We start from the raw sequence: 25,641 nt of genomic DNA on the forward strand, positions 1-25,641 counted from the left end.
CTGGAACACCAAATCCAAAACCAGGTCTACCACAGAAGACAGCTTTTGTGGAACTTGGCACTATCCCAGTTTTTGGTACATTAACTCATTCCAAAGCTGCACCTGAAAGGCTCTGCAACCAGACTGACTTGGTGCAGAGCTACTTGGTTGTGTCCTTATCCTCTACTCCACTTCCTAGCTCTTCTGGTTTTGGCACTAGAGGACTGAGATATGAGCTGGTTCTGCAGACCCTGAGACTTTTTTTTTTTTTTTTTTTTGAGCAAGATTTATTATCTCAGGTTTTCTGGCATTAAACCAGTTCAGCTTCTGGATTTAGGCTGGCACTGCAATAGCCAAGACTGAAGAGTGCTGGAGCTGTGCTTATTTGCCTTGATGGACCTAGGCAGGCTATGAGTAATTAACTTGTTTCTGTAACAAATCTATGATGTAACTCAGATATATTACTGAGGGTTGAAGTGAGAGAGCTCACTGTACCTTTGTTGACCTTTTTCTTAATTACAGTTGGATAATGCTAGCTGTTTTTACACCTAGGACTTTTGTAATAACCACTTCCAGTGATCTCATAATCTATTTCATTACCGTTCCTAAAACTTAAGCAATTTTAATGCCAGTTTAAAATATTTTTCTGTTAACAGCAAGTATATTTTTCAAAACTTCAGAGATAGAGGAACCTAGTATTTTCACTAGGCAAGACTTTTGGACAAGTTTCCAGTGGATGTAGGTCTTTATTTCTGATGCCATATGTCTAATGGTAAAACTTCTACTCTAAGCATCTGTAAAGGCAGCTAAAACTTTTTGGTGTCTATCTTTGAAAAAGTATAGATTGTGAATGTCATCCCAAGTCTTAAAATAGAGGAGCAATTTTTTGAATCTCACAGGATAAGCTAAAGAAAAACATGGCCAAGATTAAAAGCCTGCATATAGAATATTAAAATATTCTGCATATTTCAGAGGGTGACCTTTATGAATGCATTTATCAGAGCAATGACAAGAAGCTTTTTGTACTGAAGTATTTCATCCAGTAAACCTGGTTCATTGAGGTATGAAAATTAAGTGGCTTCTCTCAAGCTATGTGGGTCCAGCAAGGGAGTCACTGAGCAAACAAATCCTGCTATGAGTCTGAGGTCAAATAGACTAGACACGATCCACAACTGCAACTGCAGACAAAATTCTGTTCATCTCCAATTTGGAATGTGATCAATGTGCACAATTTTCAGGACATTGAGCTGCTACAAATCTGTGTGAACTTTAAGCTTTTAAATATCAAAATCTTGGACAGATTTGTACATATACAGCAGTGGTAGCATTCCAAAGAAAAGAGCATTCGTTTGGAATCTTGGGCATCTTCCAAGCCACAAAATTCCTATTGTTCAAGAAAAAGGCTAACATTTTTTAAGGTGGATCAGCCAATTATTTTTCTTTGTCATATATAGAAATGGCTTCAACATTGTCTCTTTTTTTTTTAAGATGCATGCAGTCTGATGCAGAAAGTAAGCAAAAATTTCAGCTTGTGTAGCTGTAAATACTCTGTCTGCTTCCTTTATTCAGTGAGGCAACACAGAACAGCACACATGTCTGTGCCTAAGCTGCCAAACAGCCCCTTTTCTTGTAGGTGCTGCTGTGTGTGAGCACGACAACAACTCACTCACTGGCAGAGCAAATGTCAGTGGTAACAGTGACAAGACTACATTTACCTGTTAGATAAAGTGTTGCTGTCTGCATGGTAGGGTTTTCTCTTAGCTGACCGTGAAGGTGAACTGCCACAGCGATCCAAGAGTCTTTGGGTTTGAAACGAAGGGTGGTTCAAACATTGTTCTGTCAAATATCTATCTGCTGGATCTAGCTTCAGTAAGTTCTTTGAAAAACAAATCCCAAAGTTTAAATGTTAGTATCTGTATTTACAGTAGCAAAAAAAACCCCCAGAAACCAAAACAAAAAAACAAAACCAAACTAAAACAAAAAAAACCCCACAACAAAATAAAGAACATTACTGGGTAATTTTATAATCTCCAGAGTTCTGTGATTAGATGTCACTGCTAGAATAATTTCATGCTGCATTAAACTACATTTGATACAAAATAAACACATATGTGTTTATTTATATAACACCATATGTGTTATATGTATATAATTTTATGTACACGTATATGATAGTATGTTTAAAATACAAAGATATTTAAAATTTTTAAAATATGTTTTATATATATCTATATATGTTTTAAGTATATGTATTTTGAAGATATTTTTCAGGATAAACCTTACAACATTGTTTTGAATCAAAAATATTAAATTTACCAGTAATAAAACGCTGCAATGAAACAAGCTTTACAAACAAACAAAACAACTATATGGGAACATTCTTAGGCAAAAATAAACATTATTTTAACATTTAGTATTTTTAAAAATACACAAATAAAAGAGTTCTGTTTTTAGCTTATAGAGTTCAAGTCCACCCGTATTTTCAAAGAATTCTCTAAATTGTTTACAATACATTCAGAATAACACTTGCCTTATAATTGTTAGATCAGTTGTGATTCTAAATAAGGACACTTTCTGACACGTAGAAAATATTTAATCACAAAACTTGAAAACAGGAGCTTGAGTATTTTTGGGAAGTTTGAAAGGTTTCTTGCAGGAAAGGAGCAATACAGAGTTTACACTGGAATATTCAAACATGCATGACTGTTAGCAAGGTTAAAAGTTTGAATGGCTATTAAGTAAAAAACCAGCTGCTTCTTAAGGGTTGTATGTATTTAAGAGAGAAGAAATCAATGTGTGTCTATGCATGCACATGCATAAACACACACACACACACACACACACACACACACACATTCAGCCACTCGACCACAAACTGGCTTTCCCTTCACAGGACCCCTGCACTTCAAAATGGAAAATGCTCAGGAAACAAGGCAAGTGGCAAACCAAACTCCTATGCAGTTTGGTCATACAGTATGCAGCACCTTTCCTTCTCACACACTGTACTGAATGATTAACAACTTCTTTTCCCCTTTTTTTCTGATCCTCATCACTACAGTGGCTCAAAAGGCTGAACAAACATGAGTAGGACGAGGAGGCTGCATGTGATTCCTACATTCCCCCTCAGGAGAGAGGATGTCCAGAGGCTTCTCACAAGTGCCTGTACACTACCTTACACAGGCTGGATGACAAGCAAGGAGACCTGGAAGTCCATAGGTTATCACAAGGCTGGGAATCTGCCTGGAATCACAGAGAAGTAGTGGGACTGGGCTCATGGCTGAGGCTTGGTCACTGATGGGTACAACTGGTCTCAGATGGAAGGGGATGGACAGGGAGAAGAGTGACACTCCATAAAATTGGCTTCCTGGATCATATCCAATGTCAGCATGGAACAAAAGGTTTATCCATGGACAATCTCTAGGTCAGGATTAGAAGGGAAAGCAACATTTGGCATGTTATGATGGGAGTTTGTTAACAACAATGCACTGAAGAGCATGAAAGTGATGAAGAGGAAAACTCTCTATAACACCAAAAAAAAATGCTTCCTGGTCACAGATCCTCATCCTCCCAGCAGACTTCAGCTATCCTGACACCCAGCCTGTGTACATGCTCCAGGAGATTTCTAGACTCAGTTGGTGGAAATTTCCTAGTGCAGCTGCTGGAGAGACAAATTAGACAAGGAGGGGACCTCAGTTTACTCAAGCTGCTGCTCAACAGCAGTAAAGTACTGGTGAGAAATCTGATCACAGAAGACACTCTGAGCTGTAGCAACTAAAGGATGATTACAGATAGGACTGAAAGAAGAGGTGGGAAGATAAACATCAGAGATAAGACCCAGGACTTCAGGAAATCAAATTCCATTTTCTATAAGGAATTACCAGGCATAGTCTCCTGAAAAACTACCATAAGAGGAAAGATGTCCAGGACAGCCATTGATTTTTATGGAAAATTTATTTTGAGTTCAGGAACAAAGCATCTTACTGTACAGAAGACCACAATCTTTGTCAGAGATTCAGGTTGGCTAAACAGGGAATTTCCTAATAAACAAAAATGCAAAACAGGAGTGGATGAGAACCAGAGTAAGGACAGGATACAAAGATGGACTATAAAAGCAGTGTATTAGCACAAATCTAAAGTCCAGCTAAGGCAAGTGAAGAAAACCAAGGGTAAAAAGAAAGGTTTCTACAAGTATTCTCTTTAGCAAACAGCTCAGAGGAAATGCATGTCTGGTGCTGAGTGGCAGAGACAATTGAATGGCAGATGATATAAAGAAGAGAGTCTCAATGTCTTTTTTTTCCCAAGTCATAACATGCAAAACCAGTTCCTAACTCCCTAATACTTGCAAACCAGCATGACTTGAGAAGGAGAGCAGAGGTCTGGAGCAACAACAAAGCAACAAGGTCAAATTGGTGCCTCATCATTAATCTAGTCCAGAAATGCTCTCTAAATAGATATATGTTAATAACTCCCTACTTCAGTTGGCATAAATTGAAGTGTGGGTTATTCAGTAATCTAGTAATCTGACCTGAGGTCCCTGGGAATGCAGGTAATGAAGAGCACAACAAGTGTGGACATGTGTCAGAGTGTCCCTTGTCTGCAGAAGAGACAGGCACACAACAAAGTATGTGCAGCATTTGCAACATGCAACTTGACCACAAGTCCCTTCTGTTCTCTCCTTGTAGGCATCTGCACATTGCTTAACAAGGTTCCAATTCTTGAATTAAGAAATGCAGATCGAACACAAAATATCCCCTCTACAGAATTCCTAACCTTTCCCACCTTGTAGGCAGAAACATCAACAGAAAAGATGAAAGAATGAAATTACTTGGAAACCTGCGCTTCCCTAAAACTCAAGTACTTCATTTCACATCTTTGCAACTTTTAAATCATATCAAAAGAACTTAAAAGACACTGAGATACTACATAAAATTTAGGATAAAATGAAAATAAACCCTCCCCCAGTACATGTAACAATAGTCTTAAGACTGATCTTGAAATTTCCGTTCTGCAATATATACTACCAGATCTTGAGCTACAGCTAACTATGAAAAAAAGTTTCTGTGAATTAGAAAATAGAGGAGAAAGTATAATACCAGAACAAGTAATTATATGCACTGGAGTGTAACATATTGCAGACTCCTTGAAACCAAGATAAAAGCCATGCTGACTCTCTTCATAAGGCAAGGAGATCAAAGGGATTTGAACTGGCTGTGTTGAAGAAGAGTAGAGCAAATTTGGTGGATTTCTGCTGGCTACAGCAATACTACTAAAAGCAAGTAAACACCCAAGTATTTCCCAAAGCATCTTTGCTTTCCAAGACAACTGGTGCAGAGGGGTTTGGGATCACACAATTCATTCAGAGTTGATTAGCCATATCCACGCTTCATGCGTGTCCCATATTGCCTTTAATTCTTTGGTGGTTCTATGATTATAAACCTAATTTTGGATACTATGACTTCTTTCTTCAGCTCACTGGGGATGAAATGATGTGAGGGTTGTACTGCAGCTCACCATGAGAGTGTTTTTATAGTACAGTATTGAGGACAACAACACGTGTTCCACACCCAGGAACATGGCACAAATGCAAAGCCCAATGTTTTTGTGGGGAATGAGCTTCTCCTGATCCCCCTAAGAAGAACTCCCAGGACTGTAACCTAGTTTGGCCATGTGTAACTAGCTGACTTGTTCCAAAACAGGACTAAAGAGTAAACTAACATATACACCATGTACAGCTGATAGCAAGCAGATTAAGAGTTTGGATAAAAACCCAGAACTCCTGTGTGTCAACTTTGTTTTTGGCAACTGTCCACATCCTCACTCTTACCCAACAACAAATGAAAAACAGCTCAGGGTAGCCCAATACTCTGTGGATGTATCTAAATATGATCACACCCAGCAGTCAGTGCATGGATGTCAGTGTGGATACACAACCCTGCAAAGGATGGTGATGATGCTTTGTCTGGGCCGCATATTCTTTATCGAATCAGTTAAAATTGAACAGACTCTCCTGGCATTTGCAAGGGATATTTTCCTGATTCCTAGGAAATACAAAGCCTTACTACAAGCAATGGTGGAATCAAAATATCTCAAAATGGAGTTTATAAAGTCCTTCTAAGATGCATTATGTAAGAAAAAAGGTAAAAAGTGACTTATGTATTTTCTTACATATCACAGACAGAGAAAAAAAGACATTTTCCTACCTTCATAAGATCAAGCAATACACCACTTAAAATTCCCAAGTATCTTCTCTCTAAAGACTGTGGATGATTGACTGCTGGAAACTGTAAAAAATACACTGTAAATATACTGATCATGTAAACAAGGTAATGCATGAATACAATGTTTAAAAAAATGGAAACTAGTGAATCAAGACATGTAATTAATGGGAATCCTAAGCACTGAAAAATTTAGTTGTTTATGAAAACTATAAAATATTATAGTGAAACAAATAATTCTAGATGTGTGGTAAGCATCTAGTCAACCAAAAAAAGTATTCTTGATTGTTAGGGCAGCCAAGAAGTCATTCTCAAGTGAGAAATAATCAACCTAATATTTTTTTTGTGGCACTATGATTGACAGGAGGTTTAAAATAGATTCAGAACTAACATAAGTAACATATTTATTTTAAAAAAAGGTTAAAAATAGCTCAGAGATAATTTGAGAGTGCAAATACAGTACTACTCATTCATAATACTAAACATTAAACTAAACATTACTAAATAATACAAAACATTAACATAATACTAAACATGAACGAACAATTCCCAAGTATTTTTAGTGAAAAAAGGCAAAAGCTCAAGGACTTGAGTTTCAGGGTTACTGCTGTGGTCATGCTGCTGGCAACACCATGAGAAGCAGTGCACACTGCTGGGGGCATCCATTAGTTGTACCAGCGTTACTTTTCATGAATTATATTTTGTGAACTTTGAAGAAAAATGGAAGAAAATTAGTTTGAATGCTTTTATTCCTAAATAGTCTCTGTATTTTTCTTTTGACTTTGCTTTATTTTGAAGTGGTTTACTAATAATTGAGAATTTTTTAAAGTCTAAGTCTGCTATATTGATCCTCAACAGTAGCTTGGGTAAAACAAGGCTTCCACGCTTCCTCCAATTTTAACATAAATCAAATTGTAAAATGTTTGTGTCTTCCTGTGGAGTGACAATCATAAAGAAGTTTTTATATCTAGAATGATTAGGGAAACAGGAAAATGTGCCAAAGCCATGCAAAGCACCAGTGGCTTGTCACTGTAATTGTTCACATTCCTTATGTAACTTATTGGTAGAACAAATATTTATATCCCTACATTGCCACTCACAATTTTCTGTAAAGTCATGAGCCTATTGGTAGTTTCTGATACCATATTATTTTACTTCCTTATGTCTTCAACATACCCTGGATGTTTTCCAAAAGAATTGAAGAGAGATCATTAAATACTCCCTAAACCTCAGGAGCAAGGAAAACTGTGTTATATACATATATATGGAGGATATGAGTAGAAAGAAAAGACAAGTTTGCAAATCTGTGTTTGGATCCATGCTGTTTTGAAGAGAATTTTTTAATCCTATTTTACAATATGGTACTATTCACTTAGGGTAATATAGAAATTCACAAAGTCTAAACATATAAAAAAATTTCACATCATGGGCTAGTTTCTATCTTGAGAATATCCAGCACCAAATCCAGCTTGTAAGTAATAATTGGCTTGATCACAGCATACCTACTATCTGCTCTGCAACAGAAAATCTTTCACTATTAAGCACTACATTCAGAAAATTAAGCTCCATTCAGAAAAAATGTACTTTTAAGGCTGTCTTATAGCACAGGATAATTTTTTCCCACAAATTAACTGATAAATATAATATTTCAAACAAATAATTTTTGTAGTTTTTTTGATTTTTAAGCCATTATTCAGACTTTACTTCAATTCTAAAAAATACTCTCAGTGAGGAGCCATATGGCCCTGTCCACATCAGCAGCATCCTGACGTTACAGATGGGACTAAGAAGGCAGGAACATGTCTGAGGCCAAGCACTAAACCACTGATCCAGGATGAGAACAGAGACTCATAACTCTGAGCCTTGTGCTAATCACATTAGGTCTGTGCTGTCTTCTTGAATTATTGTATTTTAAAGCTACAAAACAAAGATATTTCATCTTAAGACATCACAGAGCATTTATCCAAACAAGATTACACTTCACAATCAGAAATGCTGTAAAATGATGTTGAAGAGGCAGTAATTTATTTGACTCACAATTTTTGAAGTGTTGTTTTCCTGAGAAGGGGTTATAAATTTCTCATACAAAAACATCATCCAACTCACTGTTTTAAACAGGATGAAATACAAACAGGACCTTGCAAGAAATACTTGTCTAATAATTTTTTTTAAACCCTCCACTCTTGAAGGGTCTACAAACTTCAACAAAATCTCTTCAGAATCAGTTATTCTTATACCTAAAATAAATACCCTAACACCTTAAGCCAACTCTTTTCTTATCACTGTTAGCTAAAACAAATTTGTGGCAACTTTGAACATGCTTTAACAGAACTAGGTCCCCATTCCTTCCCTTTCACATTCTCACATTTTCTCTTTCTCAGAGTAAAACTCAAATCTTGAGTCTTTAGCACAGATCAGGTCTCCTAAAACCTTCATATGTCTCTTCATATGATTTCCACTACTGATTTCCGAATATTACCAAGATCATAAACTCACCTTTCCAAGCAACATTCATCAATAAAGAAAGGACAACCAAAACTGAATTACAAGGAAACATGAGTACAATCACTGATCAGGTACTGTTAAAAGTAACAGAGCTAATACTTATTTATTGATACTGGTATTTTGCCATATTGCATATCCCAGCTTGGGTAGATCTTCACACAAGTGAGTCTCTGTCATTATATTATATTGGCAAACCCCTGAAGAGAACAATGCTGTCAGTAGGAAGAGCTTTTTTACTCAAGAGACTTACATAAACTCCCCAGGAATGTAAGTGAAAAGGCAAAAAGCTCTCCTGCCATGGTAGTAGCATCTACAGCTCTGATTTTCCCAACAAAATAGCTTATAAAGAACAGTCCTGAATTTTCCACATCCTGACCTTACAGAGCTTTGCCACTAAACTTTCCAGTGCAAACCTGGCAGGGCAATGTTAGATTGGGTATAAGAGGTAAACTGCATACCAAAAATATCTAAGAAATGAAAGAAAATCTTTAAACAACTTTTAACAAGAAAACAAATATACTTACAAAACTCACTTCTGGTGTAATCAGAATTTTACTTTGACTTATGAATGCTTTATAATCTCTACATCCTATACTTACCCAGAAACGTAGGCAGCAGATAACGCACAACGCAAATGTAAAGAACCTTTGCAGCACTTCACACAAGTAAATAAGAAAAATGAGAAAAAAGAACAAAGCTTTCCCTTACCCGCAAGCCATGGAAGCGTGGGTTGCTGTAGAAGAGCTTCATCTGCTCGGCTGGCAGTGGGCCCAGCACCTTCTGAATGGTGAAGAGCTGGTCAATCTCACTCTCGCCAGGGAACAGCGGCTGCCCGTCGCTCAGCTCCCCCAGGATGCAGCCTACAGACCACATATCCACAGCCTTGCCATAAGGGGCTCTGCCAAGCAAAAAGAGAATGTTTGTTACCCGCTGCCACTGCCTTCCTACTGAGCTGCTTCAATTCATTGGCCGTATTTCCCATGGCACTCCTCCTCACAACACAGAAAAACAAACTTTATTATTAAGCAAACTACCTCAAAAACCAAGCCCTCTGTTTCTGCCCTAGATTTCCTGATGTATCTATCACTGCTTGAAAAGGCAGGAGATGGATTCTCAAGTGCCCCCAGGAACCTTGTTCTTTTTGAAAAATCTTGCACACAAGAATAACCTTTTTGACTACAAAGCATTCTCCACTCACAGTTAAACTACCACTAACTTCCCTTCTCTCTAGAGCTCATGCCTGCACTCTGTTCCTGCATTACATCTCTTGTTTGATTGTGCTTAATAGGTGGATGGGCATTCTGGGTCTGGCCACTGGGAGAACAGAAATTATAGGAAATCTTTATTTCAGCATTTATACACAAAAAATATAATTAGCAAGAAAACAGAGTTCTCCTGAAAACTATTTGATAGAAAAAACAAGTGAGGAAGCAATGAAAACATCATAAATTCCTGTCTGGGAGCAAAGCCACAGGCTGGGGTTTGGGGAGAGCTCTTTTGTATACACCCAGATTGTTGCTTGTTGAATTTGTAAAAAAAATTTGTAAATACCCATATTATTCCAATAATGCCTTTCAAATGTTTAGATTTTGAACAAAATGACTGGAGAATGCTTTTCATGTCAAAGAAAGGCATATAAAACAAAAAATCTGGAACAAAGATTGAACTGAAAACATATTTCAGTGAGTCTCTTCTTTTTGAAACTTTTAATCCAGTAACTCAAACTCTGTTTCAAGAGATTTAAATTACAGCTGGCTTGCCTTTTTCTGGAGTAAGACAGCACCAAGAGTTGCAGGTGACAAATCCTATCCTAAATCTATGTCTTTCACTCCTTCCTTATATTGCTGATAATGATGTTTAGAGAAAGAACATCCTCAAACTAAAAAAAAAAAAAAATATATATATATATATAGTTTGACTCTTCCCCATTGATTTGACTGCTCATGATTATTTACTTCACTTGTGGGGAGGACACTTGGCAGAGGAACAGTAAACCCTTTAGGTGAAGGTGAGAAAGCATTTCTAGCTGGACAATAGCCAAAGTGAAACTGCTGCAGGACTCTATGGCAGCTGGGAAAGCTGAAGTAAGGCACCAAAACTTCAAGAACCACTTAGAGAATGTGCCATGAGACACTGTAGTTCTCTCACAACAATCACCCCAAAATCAAAGGTTTGCCCCACTGGAAGAGACTGCAACAGAGAACCACCAGAGGCAAAGCAGACCATATCACAATTCCTCAGGTACCACTACTGCTCAGTGGGGCTCATCATTTGTTTGGGGTTCATAATCCTGCACAGTGGCTCCCTGTGGATTTGCTGAGACTCAGTGTTTGACCCTTTTAGGGTGCTGCTAGTCCAACCCACCCATGAGGTCAGAATGACTCAAAGTAAGGCCCAGTTTTCCTTCCCAGTGCACAAGGCAACACAGGCAAAAAATGGACTCCAAAGCCAAGGCTCTGTAGGCAAAACAGTGAGAGTACAGGTAAAAATCTTCCCCTTTTATTATGACAAAAACCCAAATACATCTTTGCTTGCAACTCCTTTAATACACAGTTTTCTCCACTAAAATGTGAAATGGGGAAAAGGTTGCTGTAGACTGGGGTACTGTAGAACAAGCTGGGGTTACAACTGAGGGATGGGCTAAAACTCCTTTGAGGAATGGACCATTACCTTTCCTTGCTCTCAAGAACAAAGGAAGTTGAACTACTAAAAGTTAACAACTTTTCACTATTTAGTCTGTAGTCAAACAAGCAAATCAGAAAACAGCCATTTCTTAAGGCAGCACAAACTGCAGTGTTGTTATTTGAAAAGGAAAACTCGAGACTTCTTTTCTGCTGATTGTCAGGATCAGTCTGGTCAGATCACAGCAGACAAAAAAATGCAAGAGTGACATGGCTGAACAAATGAAAATAACTCCTATAGCACAGACAGACCATACCTGAGAAGCACTACACAGTCTATGCCTGAACATATTAGATTCTCCAAAACATGTTTTCATCTAGTAATTTAGCATGCTTTAAAATCTACTGGCTTTTAGCAATAGTTTGTCATCAAAGGGTACAGAGTACTCCACTAACAGTAGTTACCTGAGGCTCTCCAAAATGAGTAGATTTTAGATGTTCTGTGAATAATTATGGAGCAATTTCTTTCGTCTCCTGAAATTTAAGTCTTGAATGTTATCACTAAACAAAAACCTCTCTGGGACACATTTTCAAAATTGAAAAAGTAAAACTGTATTTGTTAAACTGAATGTAGTTAATAAACCTGTGAAGATTTCTGAGTACTACATGCTTATAAAAATTTGGTAAATGTAAGGAAAGGGGGAATGGGAAAGATGAATGCCTGGGAAACAGAAGAGAATTGCCAAGAAACAGGCATCACTTTGCCAGAAAAACTTGGCTTTAAAAACACACACCAGCACAATTGAAACATTAAATACACAAATCCCCCCCTTTCTCTAGAAGCTAATCAAACAGATTTAGTCAACTACAAACAGACATAATTCATGCTAAATTTCCTCTGCCAACAAAACAGCTTCAGAAAATGCAGGTCAGACTAATACTATGTCTGTCAAGCTTTTCATGTCTTTCCTCCTAAATACTCATTACTACTAGAGACAGAAAAAAATTGTTTGTATCTAAAAAGGTCAAAATTTATGCTATTTTTCCAAGTCTTTTGTTTATACTTATAAATGTACATACACACTTCACGAGAAGCTTTACTGTTTTCTCCAAAACATGAAAAATTGAGCTTAGAGTTTTTTAATAGCAACTTTAAGATACTATTATGCACATAAGAAAACAACTGCCAACAAATTTGATTAAGATCAGCACAGCTCTGGGAACACTGGGATGACTTTATTGACAGAGTAATTATTACTTAATTATTCACCTGTTCAAAAAATATCTAGCTCAGTGTTAATCAAATGTTCCAATAAAGGCTTGTTTCCCAGGAGCACTTAACATGGGCTTAAAGACTCTTAGAAGTGACTAGAAATGTTTAGAGTCATCCTGTGGCTAACAGTTACTTGTTTTAAGAATATATATATATAAATACACATGCACTGTATATTGGAATTGTATTCTGGGAGAGCGTTCACGTAGTTTAGATTAATGCTCTGTTTAACTTGACTGTAATGGGAAGATCACAAATCACAGATCTCCATTTTTTTTTCCTCTTCCTTTGCCCTTGAAATTGTTAATTTAGTATATGATGAATTTGTTCATTTAGTATCTCAAAATCTGTTTTACTTTGTGAGGTACTAAAATGCTCATTTTACAGATCAATAAAGGAGGAATAGTAAATTTTCTGGCTGAGGCTACTCATGTAACTAATACTTTTGCAGTCAATGCAATGCTAACTTCTCAGTGCTTTATTAAAATGATTCATACAGCCTCCTTCAATAAATTCTTCCTAACTAGTAAAAATCTAGCACCTTCCTTTTGAGTGACTTCAGCAGTGCTGGCAAAGAGCAACTACAAATGAAAACCAAAGCACAGAATCATAGAAAGTTTTAGGTTGGAAGGGACCATTGAAGATCATTTCATTCCAATCCCCCTCATCTGGGCAGGGACACCTTCCACTAGATCAGGATGTTCAGAGCCCCATTCAACTTGGTCTTGACACTGCCAGGGATGGGGCACCCACAGCTTCTCTGGGCAACCTGTTCAGAGCCTCACCACCTCTGAGCAAAAAAATTTCTTCCTAATATAGTTCTGACACAAAGGATGAAGATAACTAGGAATGTTGCATTGTGAAAGCTGTACTGCCATTGCTATGTGATGTCCACAGGCATAGGCTGATGAACATTCCAGGCTAGAGGACTACCATGGAATCCTCTTCTGAAAGAACTGGAAATGGGGTGCAGGAGCTGGAAGTACATCTTTTATAATTCAGCCTAATATTTTGGTCAGGTAAACACTGCTCAGCTCAAGACAGGTCAATATGTTGATGACTCATACTGACTTACTGGAAATGAACAAAAATTAATGAAAATCTGGAAGCTCTTGAAACCTTGCCTTTAAATCAAACTCAGTTCTCCACAGGCAAAGCTTACAAAAGGTGCTGAAAACCCCTATAGAATCAGTAGAGGTTTATTATGGCAGTTCTCAAAGTGTTCTTACCCAAGCAGGAGTTCAGGTGAGCGGTACCATCTGGTAGCCACGTATTCTGTATAGTTAGCATTGCTTCCTTCAGAGAGATTCCGAGCAAAGCCTGTCGGAGAAACAGTGAGAAAGATTGTATCCCATTTTCAAAACAATACCTGCATCACCACTGATTTTGGCAGAAGAGGTCATGTCTATTTATATAGAAGCAAATTGTTTACAACCCCTGCTGCAGAATGATGCCTCCAACAACTGCTTGCCTACTGAAATGCAAGCTTTTATTGATACAACAGTGAAAGTCAGCATGTCTGCTTTATTGACTCCCTTACTTGTGTACTATCTCACAAGTCAGTAGGGTTTTGCTATTACTCTGTATGCTGTCATGTAATCAAAACAGGCTGATAAAAGTTAACTGGCAGTATGCCATGTCAGCTATTGAAATATGACACTACATTTCACTGAGGTGCTGTTTGCAGAAGATTCATAACTTTAGAAACATTACACATGCATGTGTACTAGACTCTTCTGGTAACTACTACTGTCTTTGATTTTTTAAACTGGTGAAAAAACAACATATTATTCTCATCTAAGGACACTGCCTCCCGGGCTTGGCAAGGAAAATGGTCATCTCCTCAAAACTGTAAAATGCAGGAGGTCTAGGAAAACCAGCAATACTGTTTGTATCTGCACTTGGCTCACTCCACATGTTTTGGCTTATCAACTGCTTTAGCATCACATTCACAACAAAGTTCTTAACGAATTAGGATCAGAAAGCATATCCAAATTAACTTCTTTATCCACATAATTTTGTTAAGAATTTAAAAAAAAAATTAAAACGTATACTTATTTGCAATTGTACTAAAAATTCCCTACTGTCCTAAGGTGTACAATTATGACCACTGGCTGACAGAAAAGTGTCTGGAATATCCATTTGTAGGAATAATTTGAACTTTTATTTTTATTCTCCTCCATTCATTAAAAGTCAGCCAAGCACCACAATAATGTTACTGAATTTTTCATGTAGAAGTAGTCCAGGACAGATATTGGCACTATTTTCAAGAAGTATCAAGTCTTACTGTTTTCAAATAAATAATTAACAATTGGGTGACACAGTACAGACAGATCTCAGCAGCAAGGCTCCACAGGTGTCAGTTCCTCACTAAAGCTCAAAGTGAGACAAACTTTTGGGACTGAAATGCAGAAGCAGCATTTCCAAGATGCTTTCTTATTGGGATGTGGCATTAAAACACAGTTCAAAATTCCCTTCAGTGAAATCACTGTAAATCTTTCCATTATTGCATGAACAATGAAGAAATAGTAAAAATTCCTGTGTTGCAGAAGAATAAGGCATATCTTTATTTACTGACTCAGTAAGTCCTACTTAAATGCAATAGATGTTTTTCTTTATATCTGAGTTCCTGTGCAGAAGCTGCCAAAATTGCCTTTTCCATTCAATTATGTTTTATAAGGTTGTAATTTAAAAAGATTTAAAATGGTTTTTAGTATTCTGAAAGTGTAAAGCTTAGTGTGAAGAAGCCCAATTCCACTCACCCCTGTCGAATACTAATTTACTACAAGATGAAGTAAAATTTTGGATGCAGACTATTATTATTATTATTATTATTAGACTAGTGACCATAGAAAACAATTATAAATTTGTTAATGACATAGGTTACAGCTGTTACTTTTTGCAAGATACCTCTAACTTCAAGTGCTAATAAACTAAAAGATGGGATGAGTATGATGAGGAATGGATTCAAACATATTCAAACATAAGAATTCATATCTGTTCCCATAAAGTCCAATGAACATAACTGGTGCTGCTGCAGAAAAGCTGGAATTGATTGTTTTTTAACTTCCAACATGGGTATTGATTGAATTTTGAAATATTACTATATTTAGAACTGCTTAGGCAGCCCCATTTCTGTTTCAAATTACAATTTATCTGATTAATCTTGGCAGTGGAAAATCTTTCATTCATGTGTTTAAAGAACAGAGGGAAGATAATCAGGAGCTACACCAAAGAAATGGGACAGTCAAAATGTGGGAAACCCCAGGCTGAAAGGGGGAGGGGAAGAAAGGAAAAAGGTTGTCACATAATAGAAATAAATACATGTGCTGATGTAACACATGGATCTGATAGCACATGAGCTCCTGTGCATCAGAAGAATAAACAGGTGAAAGTTTCATCCTCCTCCTTCCAGGCCAGTCCATCCGAACTTGGTCACAGACAGGAGCTATTATGTCCAGAAACAGCTAATGTAGCCTGAAAAATCAACCCCCAACTTTATAGGCCAGGAGCAGCATGGATTTGATGTGGCAAGACAGAAAGCAAAGTTATCATCGTGAGCTTCAGTGTCACCTCTTTACTGTCAGGTGATGCCTTCTATAGATTAAATTTGCTCTGACCCCATGACACCATGCAGAAAGACTATGGGCAGAACTAACAGTTCAGGAACACACATCTTTCTATGGGAACAATTAGTTCTGGTTATGATGGAGTTTGCTTACTTTTCCTTCTCCCCAATTGTGCTGAGGTATCAGGAATATAGAAATAAGAGAAGGAAGCTGGGGAGATTAGATCAACTCTAAACAGCAAGCAGGAACAGATTAGAAGATGAAGATAGGAGGAGATTTGGGTGACAGCAACTATGAAAACAACAGCATTTGCAAAGGCATCATGCTGCAGAAAGAAAAAAGCAAAATCAGAAATTTCAGGAAAGGACTTTAAACAACTCAGAACATGGTAGGAGAGATGTCAAGGAAAAAGATATAAGAAAAAAAAAGGAGGAGGTTGTCACTTTCTTACAGAGAAACAAGGTACATTTAAGTTAGATATAAGGTAAAGCATTCTAATCTTAATGACATCTAAGTACTTTAATAGATGCCTAGGAACACTAGGGAACCTCTATTATTCAGAATTTTAAGAATATACTAAGCAAGCACCTGTCAAGAATGACACAGACATTCTTAATCCTTTCTTTGAGTAGGTGGAAAAACTAGAGGATTTCTTGAGGTCTTTTCCAGTCCCTTGTTTCACGATTTCTATGCTTACACACCATACAGAAATTAAGAGATTGCTAAAACAAGCAATTTTGAAGCCCTGGTGTTGAAAAAGCAAAACACACTAGTCAGAAAACTGAATTATTTCCAACAGTCAGATGCATCTCCTGTAATCAGCACTTTGTACTGTTCTCTTTTTCCACTTCTATTGGCAGAAATGACACCCACACAACATGTGTCCAGGCAAACACAACAACCAATCTCAATTTTATTTAGCACGGTATGTACAGAACACATGGCACAAGGATTATGAAGAATTATCTCGTTAAAAATTTATGATCTTTTCTGCTCAAACTGGTTTTGTCCACTGGGCTATTGCAAAGGGATGCATTATCCTTTTCTTTGCATTTGTAATCACGTGAGGAATGTGACATCGTACCCGTGTTCCAAAACATGAATCAAGCAAGGTAGTCAGACAGGATATCATAACATGCTACAAGGCAAATCCTTATATCCTAATCTCTGCACGTTCAGGAAACACTTGTGGTTAACACCATACTGACATGTACTTTACAGTAACAGCTTAACCTACTAGTAATTATGTCAATTAGTAATAACACTAAAAAAGTAAAACTGATTCCATCTTACAAGAGTTCCTCAGAATTTTAAATTCAACTAAAACTGAAAGGCCAATTAAAATTAAAACTAATCCACATGAACATTACGAACCACAGAAATACCAGTAACAGTTTGCCTGCCTTGATATTATGCTGATCACTCTGAGTACATTGTGACTGCACATCTTTTCCAGCAGCAGAAAAGAGAACATGGCTGGAGCACACAGCATGAGCAAGCCAACACACCACACAGAGCACCACTGCTGGCAGAATTCACATCATCTCTATCTGGTGCAAAAACTGATGTCCAAAACACGACCATACCATTTGTCTGGCTTTTTATTTTCCTGCAATTCTGCTGTACAGTGGATGTTGACACAAGTTCTGTCAGGTGACGCCACAACTCTAATGGCATTACTTTGAAGCAGGGACATCCCTCATCCAAAATAAAATAGGGAGGGAGGAAGGGAGGGAAGGTTAGGGAAGGATGTGTGGGGTGCACAGCTCCCACAAAGACCCACTCATGCTCCTTACTCCCACTGGCTGTTCCTGCTTGTGCTGAGGTAGCCCAGACTGGGGTGTGCACTGTGCAGGGCACAGCCTGTGCTGGTTGCTCAGCTCTGCACAGGGCACTGGGTTGGTCCCTCAGTGGGGTTTGCTTGGCAGGGACAACACCCTGATGATCAGTGAAAGGTAAGGGAGGGCAACCACAGCGGTGCAGACAAGAGGCCTGTGGGTGCCAGAAAGGCAAAGGCACCAGGAGCACCACAAAGAGTATCCTGACATTCTGTCAGAGCTGTGCAGTACCTTACACTGTAGAATAAATGGCACTGAATTCAAAGAACTTACATGGACCAAATATTCTAAGGTTTTTCCTGGAATGGTTATTGTTTCTGAATGTTTAAGCAAAAATGCCTTTAGGATTAAAAGAAATAAGCACTGCAAATGACAAACACCTTTCTTGTCTTCCTTAAAAACTATTTTCATTTATTTTGTTAGCTGTTCTTCTTTTCATTCAAAATTGCAGAGGTTTGAAATGACAGCTTTCAAACTGTTCTTACTGAAAAGTGCCCTTGGGGAAACACTATGGAAATGGCTTTTATTTACCAAGCCAAACTGTAGGCTTTTCAGATGGAACAATATCTTATTCTGTGTTTATGTAGCATTTAGAATAAAATATAAAAATACAGATTGTTGGAACATTCTGCCCTGTTGTCATCTTGGATTACTCACGTGGGCAAAGTTTGCCTTGTACTTGGGTGATGATTCTTCAAAGCCTTTCAGCTGACATTAAACAGGCATTGGTGGGTCAGAAAACATCAGAGTTAACCTAACATGTACAGCTCTGACCCTGAACTCCAGTCATTCTGTCATTAATCACAGCTGGACATATGATTCCTTAGTTAAGGTAACAAAAGAATCTATAACTACATGCATAACATTCCACAAAAGCCAATGGTTCAAAAAATACATAGAAAGTACAAGTTTACTGTGTCTTTACTGAACAAGTAATAATTATCTTTTAGTACACAGGCCAGATAAACCTATAGTTTTGCCAGCCTCCTGATCAGCTCCATCATCTGAGCTGATGCCTCAGCTGAGGCATCAGCTGAGCCTCAGCAATGTCAGAAGCAGAAACCTTGTCTAATACAGGAAGAGAGAAATGCAGTGTTTCTATAGACATGTTAACACAGGTATTTCACAGGGTATGCAAATTAAGACCAGAATTCTTTCAAATTAAAATACTAGCCCCAAACGTGAAGCAGTAATCAGTTCTGACTGCTAGAAGACTTTTAAACAGTACATACTGCAGAACTCTTACAAAATAAGGCAAAACTGCATTGCAAGAAATTTTCTTTAAAAGGGTAAGTAACAGGTATCTTCCAAACTTACCAAAGTCACACAACTTCAGAACATCATTGTGGCTTATTAAGAGATTCTCTGGCTTGATATCTGAAGTATCAGAGTGGGTGGAAAGAAAAAAAAAAGCTATTAATGTCTCTCAATTTTGGACTTTGTCAACAAATATTATTTCATTATAACTTATTTAGAGATATTCATGCAATCATAAATGAAGCATTACAAGAGCAAATGCTGAAACAGCTTCCAGCAATTCAGTTTGTGAACAGGCAGAATTAATTTTCCGCCTTTTGAAGTCTTCTAAAGTGTTTCCCAACAAAATATGGAAGGATAAAATGTGCTTACAGATATTCCTGGGCAGAAAACCAATATCCATCTTTCATATTGCAAAATAAAAGAAAGGACTGATATTCAACTATCCAGTCAACCAATAAAATATTAAGTATGTTGTGCTCAACATTTTCAGTTATAATGACCATTTGACCACCTCTTGTAATTTCTTTAGAAAAAGTGTCTTGCCCAGTTTTAAGCCCTTTTTTCATTCCTCTATTATACATATAGTACATTTTTCAAATTACACTTTAAAAATATTTTCAGAATCGTGCTGGTCTTAAATATAAAAAGCACACTATGTGAGGATTTTATCTTATTGGAAATACTAATTAAAAATGTTACTCTTGCAAAGTCACAAAACAAAATAAAATTTTACTGAATCAGGATAAAGTACATAAAACTAGATGAAGTAATTAATCAAGATGTGTACTCTAAGTGCTTGAAGCTTAGGGAGAAAGTAAATATACAGAGCTGAAACTCAAGGGAGCTGGGAGGAACTGCCTCAAGAGGTAAAACATGGGGGACCAAGTTTTTAGTTTTAGGTTATTTCTCTTCTAATATTCTATTATCAGATTCAAAAGTGAAATGACTGATTGCCATGAAATGTTAAAAAGAAATCCTTTTTCTTAGACACTGTCTGTTCCTGCAGTTACAGCCTGCTGTGCTTATCATTTCCCAAAGTCAGTGGACAGCAAATATTTTGTGTAGATGAATTTCATTTGAAAATGACCTGGAGCCATACAGTAGACTTAAGACCCAGCCAAATTTACATTTTTTTTTCTGCTGATAGAAAGCAATTGCTTATATTTATGGTAAATGCAAATTACTTCAAGCTGTAAGATGTTTCCCTTTAGAAAGGGCCTTATTCCACGTGGAGAAGTACACACTTACCTCTATGAACAATATCATTCTTATGGCACCAATGAATTGCTTTAATCAGCTGGTAGATGTAGCTTTTCACTTTTTCTGGTGGAACTCCATTTGGCATTTCTTCTAGCAATTCAAGCATATTCTAAACATTTAAAAGACACATCATTTAAAAGAGCTAGACTCTAGCTGCTGGAAGACAACATGCTTTCATCCTTCTGAAGCAACATATTTGGGCTAAAGAGCTCAGCTATGGAAAATCAGTAGTTTAGCATTCAAGGAGTGAATTTTAATCATAAGCATTCTCCTAGCTGTTTTCATTCTGGAGAAAACACTTGTGAAGACAATAATCCTAAAAGGTGAACCACAAATAGACCATAAATCCTTAAAAGACTGCCAGCAAACCACTTTCCCTGAAACACCTGAAGAGTCATTTAGTTACAGAACATTGCTTAAACAGAAACACCAGGTCAGGTGTGAGGCCATACAAAAAGTTTAGCAAATCAAAGCATTTTGTAAATATTCAACAATGGTTTAACACACTGCTCTCTTCATTAGGTTAATTCTGCCACTTTGACACCATGCAGGGCCACCATGAATCATCAACTGTATGTGTATACGGGTGGGTGTAAAACAACACAAGCCTCTTAGTGCAAATGAAGTAACAAGATATAAAAATGCCTCACAGGGGCATAAATGGAAACCTAGGGGGTATCATATAGCTACAGATCAGTTGTAGTGATCTTGGACATCTTGGCACTACAGCAACTATGGCCATATCAACTATTTTGTGGATATAAATAAGAAATTAAACTTACTGTTTATACTAGTACATTTCCTCTTTGAAAAAGAACACTTAGATTCCCATTATGTTAACAGTTGTCTCTAATTTTGCACAATTAGAAGTACAATGAAGTTTGTATGCTGATTTCTGAAATAATAATGGGCAGCAGCAGCCCACTTGAAGAGAGGAAAAAAAATCTTATTTACTGAACACTGAAATAGGAGTATTTTGGCTATACTGCCTTACACAACTCATTTAATTATGGATCTGAGCATTTGTAGATTTTTCATTAAAAGTAAATTTACCATGTCTTTGACAAACATTTTCTTTAGCTGTAAAGTAAAATTTTTGAGGTTTTTCTTGAAAGACGTTTAAATGAACAGTAGAGATTTTGATGATATTTCAAAACATTTCTAAGTTTTGCAGTTTGAGAGTAAATACTGGAACTTATGTGCTTGAGCATGAGTTTTCTTAGAAATGCACTTCAGATATGAGGGAAGGAATTTTCTGCTAAGAAACCATATTGATTTTAGTTAGATTCTTGTCCACACAGAAGGCTGTGGATCTGGATAAGTCAAGAATTTAGTGTTACAAATACAAAACAAAATAACAGCATCAACACAGGAAGATATAATCATGAAGATATTAACTAAGGAGAGGATGAATAAAGGAGATTAGACTAAATGTGAATTTAAGTCATCTGGATTTCAATATTGCAGAGTTAACATGCCCTGAAGAACACATAGTGCTCATTACCAGTTAAACAAAAGATTAGTCTACTCTACCATATTTTATTTAATTCTTTCTATTTTTCCCTCATCCAAAGAATTCAGAAACATCCTGGTCTTCAAAGAAACTATGGGTGACACTACTTAAGATACCTGAAAATAAGAAATGTTCATTTATTTCAAAGTTTAACTGAAAAGAAAGATGAACATTAATATAGAAATGAAATTATGTACAAACTAGACATGGTGCCTATCTTTATTACAAAATTTTTTTATTCTGATGTAAATAATGATAGATATCGCAGCCTGGTGTTTTTACTGATCTTAACCAGTTTTTTAATATATACCCCTTATCAGATCAATTAAATATCTTTTATTTATGCTGCTCTTTCAACCCACTTCTCCAGATAGCTTAGTCAAGTCAACTACAACAGAAAATTAAATATATGTTCTAAGTTGGTATGTGATCAAAGATATTTCATGTGTCTGGAACAATTACAATGAACATGGGTGAAACAAACTTTGAATGTTAGATCCAAGTAAGATCCACCACATTAGAAATTGCTGATCTGCTGGTGAAAACCAAAACTGATTTCTGCCAAATTGTGGGCTAATATAGGTCACCTCACATTATGTAGTCAAGGTATATGACAAAATAAGTTGTCAACTTGATGTAAAGGAGACAGCATTTTAAGGTGAGAAATTTTTAGATGAGAGAAAATTGACTGCAGAGGACTAGCTCTCAGCTAGACTGCAACACCACACTGGCAGGAAATTAAATGAAAATTTCAGTCAAAAAAACAGTATCTCATGAAGGCTATAGACATATTTAAACCTGCATTTTCTTTTACTCTGTGTATCTGAATACCATCTAAGTGTTTCTATAAAGAAATGCTAAATGGTTAGAATTCAGAGGGAAGGTCTACCTTCATCAGGAAGGTTGCAAAAATGACAAAAGACCAATCTGTTCTAGGTTGTTTCTCCCTGGAAACAGATCAGGATGCTTGGCAGTAGTAGGCCAATCTAAAGAAATTTTGGAATAGTTTCAAAATGAGGTCAGGATTGGAGTTAATGACAGTGGTCTTTGCCAAATCCCTCTAAGCAACTATTGATAGTGGCCTTGTTACAGAAATACACAAACAAATCCTATTTTTAACAGGGAAGGGTAGAGAAAGTTGAAAGAGATTCCAAGGTCAAAAGTCTATGATCTTGTTTTAAAAGACTAAGTCAAGACTCATTACACAACATAACAGACAGTTATCCAGCTTTACAATTAAACTGGATTAAAGAGTTCAGATGGAGATTTTTCTTCAAATCATATGTATTCCAGTCTGCATAGTTTTTAACATGTTGGCATTCACAAATGGAAGAACTTTTTAAAATAAATACCAAGACATGACGTAAAAACACCAGTAATCAGTGTTGCTGTCTCACAACATATTGTAATAAAGTTTCTGCTGCTTCTCTTTAGAGATTAGGAGCACTTAATTTTTTTTAAAAAAAAGCAATTTTAAATACATTTTTAGTAAGCTGATAATTTAACTGTGGCAAGGATACTACAAACTCAACTCACTTTTTCCACATATTCAAACACTAAGTATAATTTTCCTCTTCTTCTGAAGGCTTCCTTCAGCTCCACAATGTTCTCCTGTTTCAAAGTGCGAAGCATTTTAAGCTCTCGTAAAGTGGTTTCTTTGACTTCTTCATTTTCTAGAGTGTGAAGTAAAAGTGACAGAGTAAGCTGATTAAAAAACAAAACAAACCCTCCAAGTAAAAAGCATTATAAAGATTCATTTTGAACCACTGATTAAGTTCTCTGGTTTTAGACACTACTGAGAAAAAAAAAAGCTTATTTTCCAGCGTGGACCCTCTGTTTGCATACTTCTGCATTGGAAGTGAGGTAAATGATGACTGTGCTTATTATACAACCCTCACAGATTTCTCATCACTACCATAAAGGTTTTCTGTGGCTGAGAAAGTCATAAGAAATAAATTGTTTGCGTTTCTATCTTTTTTCATTATGAAGGGAACTAATATGCTTCAAAAAAACATTCATGTGTGTGTACATGCTATACCCCACAAATACACAACAAACACATTAACCACTGAGAAGGCTGTCCTCAGCAGAACACTGGAATGCAAAGCTCATCTTTGACCAATACCAAATAAATGTATTTGATGCTGAAATTATTTTATTTTCCAAAAGCCATGGCAAATTTTAAGACTGAAGTTCTGTATGCTCCCCATATGGCTTTCAAAGGAAATTCAGCAATGCCAGACCAGTGCAGCAGCCACAGGAGGAAGTAGAGTTAAGTACTGATGCAACAAAGTCTTGAATCTAATTCAAAGGAGTCATGAAATCTACCTGTTTCATTAATTAAATTTAGTTTTAATTTAACTGATTTGACAATTTACTTGTCTGAAAGATGTTTAAAAAGGAGGAGTGCTTCACTAATGCTTCATACACTGCTTACCATTAAGGGGCTCTGAACTAAATAGGTTCTAAAGGATACTAGCAACGATATGTGAAGCAAATCTGACTATTAGGTTTTATTTTTCATTTAGTAAAATGAAACCATTAATTCAGTAAATTTGCTCATGCACATAGAAACAGTGCACTTAATCACTTAGGACTGTTATCTACAACAGAGAGCTACAAAATGGGAAATGCTTGTTTTGAATAAATTCCAAACTAAATCACATTTGCAGGTTGTGTACCACAAAGACAGTTAGAGACAGAAGAAGAAGAAACAAGAAAGAGAAATTGTTTTCCCAAGGCAAAAGGCCAGAAGATGTTTACAGGGGAGAGCAAATAACACTGGTCAGGCAAACGCACTCATCATCATCAGAAGAGAGAGGGGGAAAATAAAAAATTGAAGTGCAGCAAGAGGGAAAAGGAAAACAAAATACTATAATCACAAATGTTTTGATTAAAAAATATATAATTTAGAGCAATCTAAATCTTTTCATTTTAAAACTGAGTGCTTGATGTTGGCTTGCATCAGCCTGATTGCATAATCTCATCTATAAAAAAGACAGTCACTTTCCAGCACATTTAGTATTCATATGTCAAACAACGGCAAAAATTCAGTGAAACAAAAATGTCAATAGAAACAATTACAGTATATTCAAACTTCTAATGAACTACCATATTAACAAGACAGATGTGAAATGGGCTGAATCAAATCCATCAAAAGAACTTCTGTCATATTTCCAGAAACTTGTAAACAACTAGCTACAAATCTGAAAAGCAGTCATCAGTCATGTAAACTGATATTATGTAATACCCTTGGAAAGCCAGACCTAATGGCAATGCTGTATTTTTTGTTTTCATTTTTTGGTAGACAAGCTAATACAATAATCCTGTTTAGGGCTTAATACTGAGATTTACTTCCTAGGATCTGTACTGAATAGCCACAGCAAGTTCCAAAAAGCAATTCTGAGATACTCTTGTGACCTGGTAAAGATGGTCACCACAATTAAACTATCTTCTATATCCTTGACAGCGATTTAAAACAGATTTCTGAACAGCAGAGCTAAAACATTAATCAAATCTACTCTTCAAGTGTCTGGGAAAATGACATGCCAAGCAGAGACTGCACTGTGCAAAACAAGATGCAAATCAGACTTTGCTGTGTCTGACTG

The 25,641-nt window shown here is 36.7% G+C and overlaps 1 protein-coding gene across 4 annotated transcripts in view; it reads right to left on the reverse strand.

Moving 5' to 3' along the window:
- CDKL5 (cyclin dependent kinase like 5) overlaps positions 1 to 25,641 on the reverse strand; it is a 131,078-nt gene that overhangs the window by 28,479 nt on the left and 76,958 nt on the right. For all 4 annotated transcript variants that reach the window (XM_054628320.2, XM_077172685.1, XM_077172696.1 and 1 more), the window contains exons 5-11: positions 23,570 to 23,706; positions 20,509 to 20,629; positions 19,318 to 19,377; positions 13,823 to 13,913; positions 9,408 to 9,597; positions 6,180 to 6,260; positions 1,695 to 1,855 (exon numbers count right to left, since the gene is read on the reverse strand). In XM_054628320.2, the coding sequence (XP_054484295.2) occupies positions 1,695 to 1,855; positions 6,180 to 6,260; positions 9,408 to 9,597; positions 13,823 to 13,913; positions 19,318 to 19,377; positions 20,509 to 20,629; positions 23,570 to 23,706 (841 nt within the window). The remainder of the gene's footprint in view (positions 1 to 1,694; positions 1,856 to 6,179; positions 6,261 to 9,407; positions 9,598 to 13,822; positions 13,914 to 19,317; positions 19,378 to 20,508; positions 20,630 to 23,569; positions 23,707 to 25,641) is intronic.

Source organism: Agelaius phoeniceus, chromosome 2 (assembly GCF_051311805.1).
Source record: "Agelaius phoeniceus isolate bAgePho1 chromosome 2, bAgePho1.hap1, whole genome shotgun sequence".
Lineage (NCBI taxonomy): Eukaryota > Metazoa > Chordata > Aves > Passeriformes > Icteridae > Agelaius > Agelaius phoeniceus.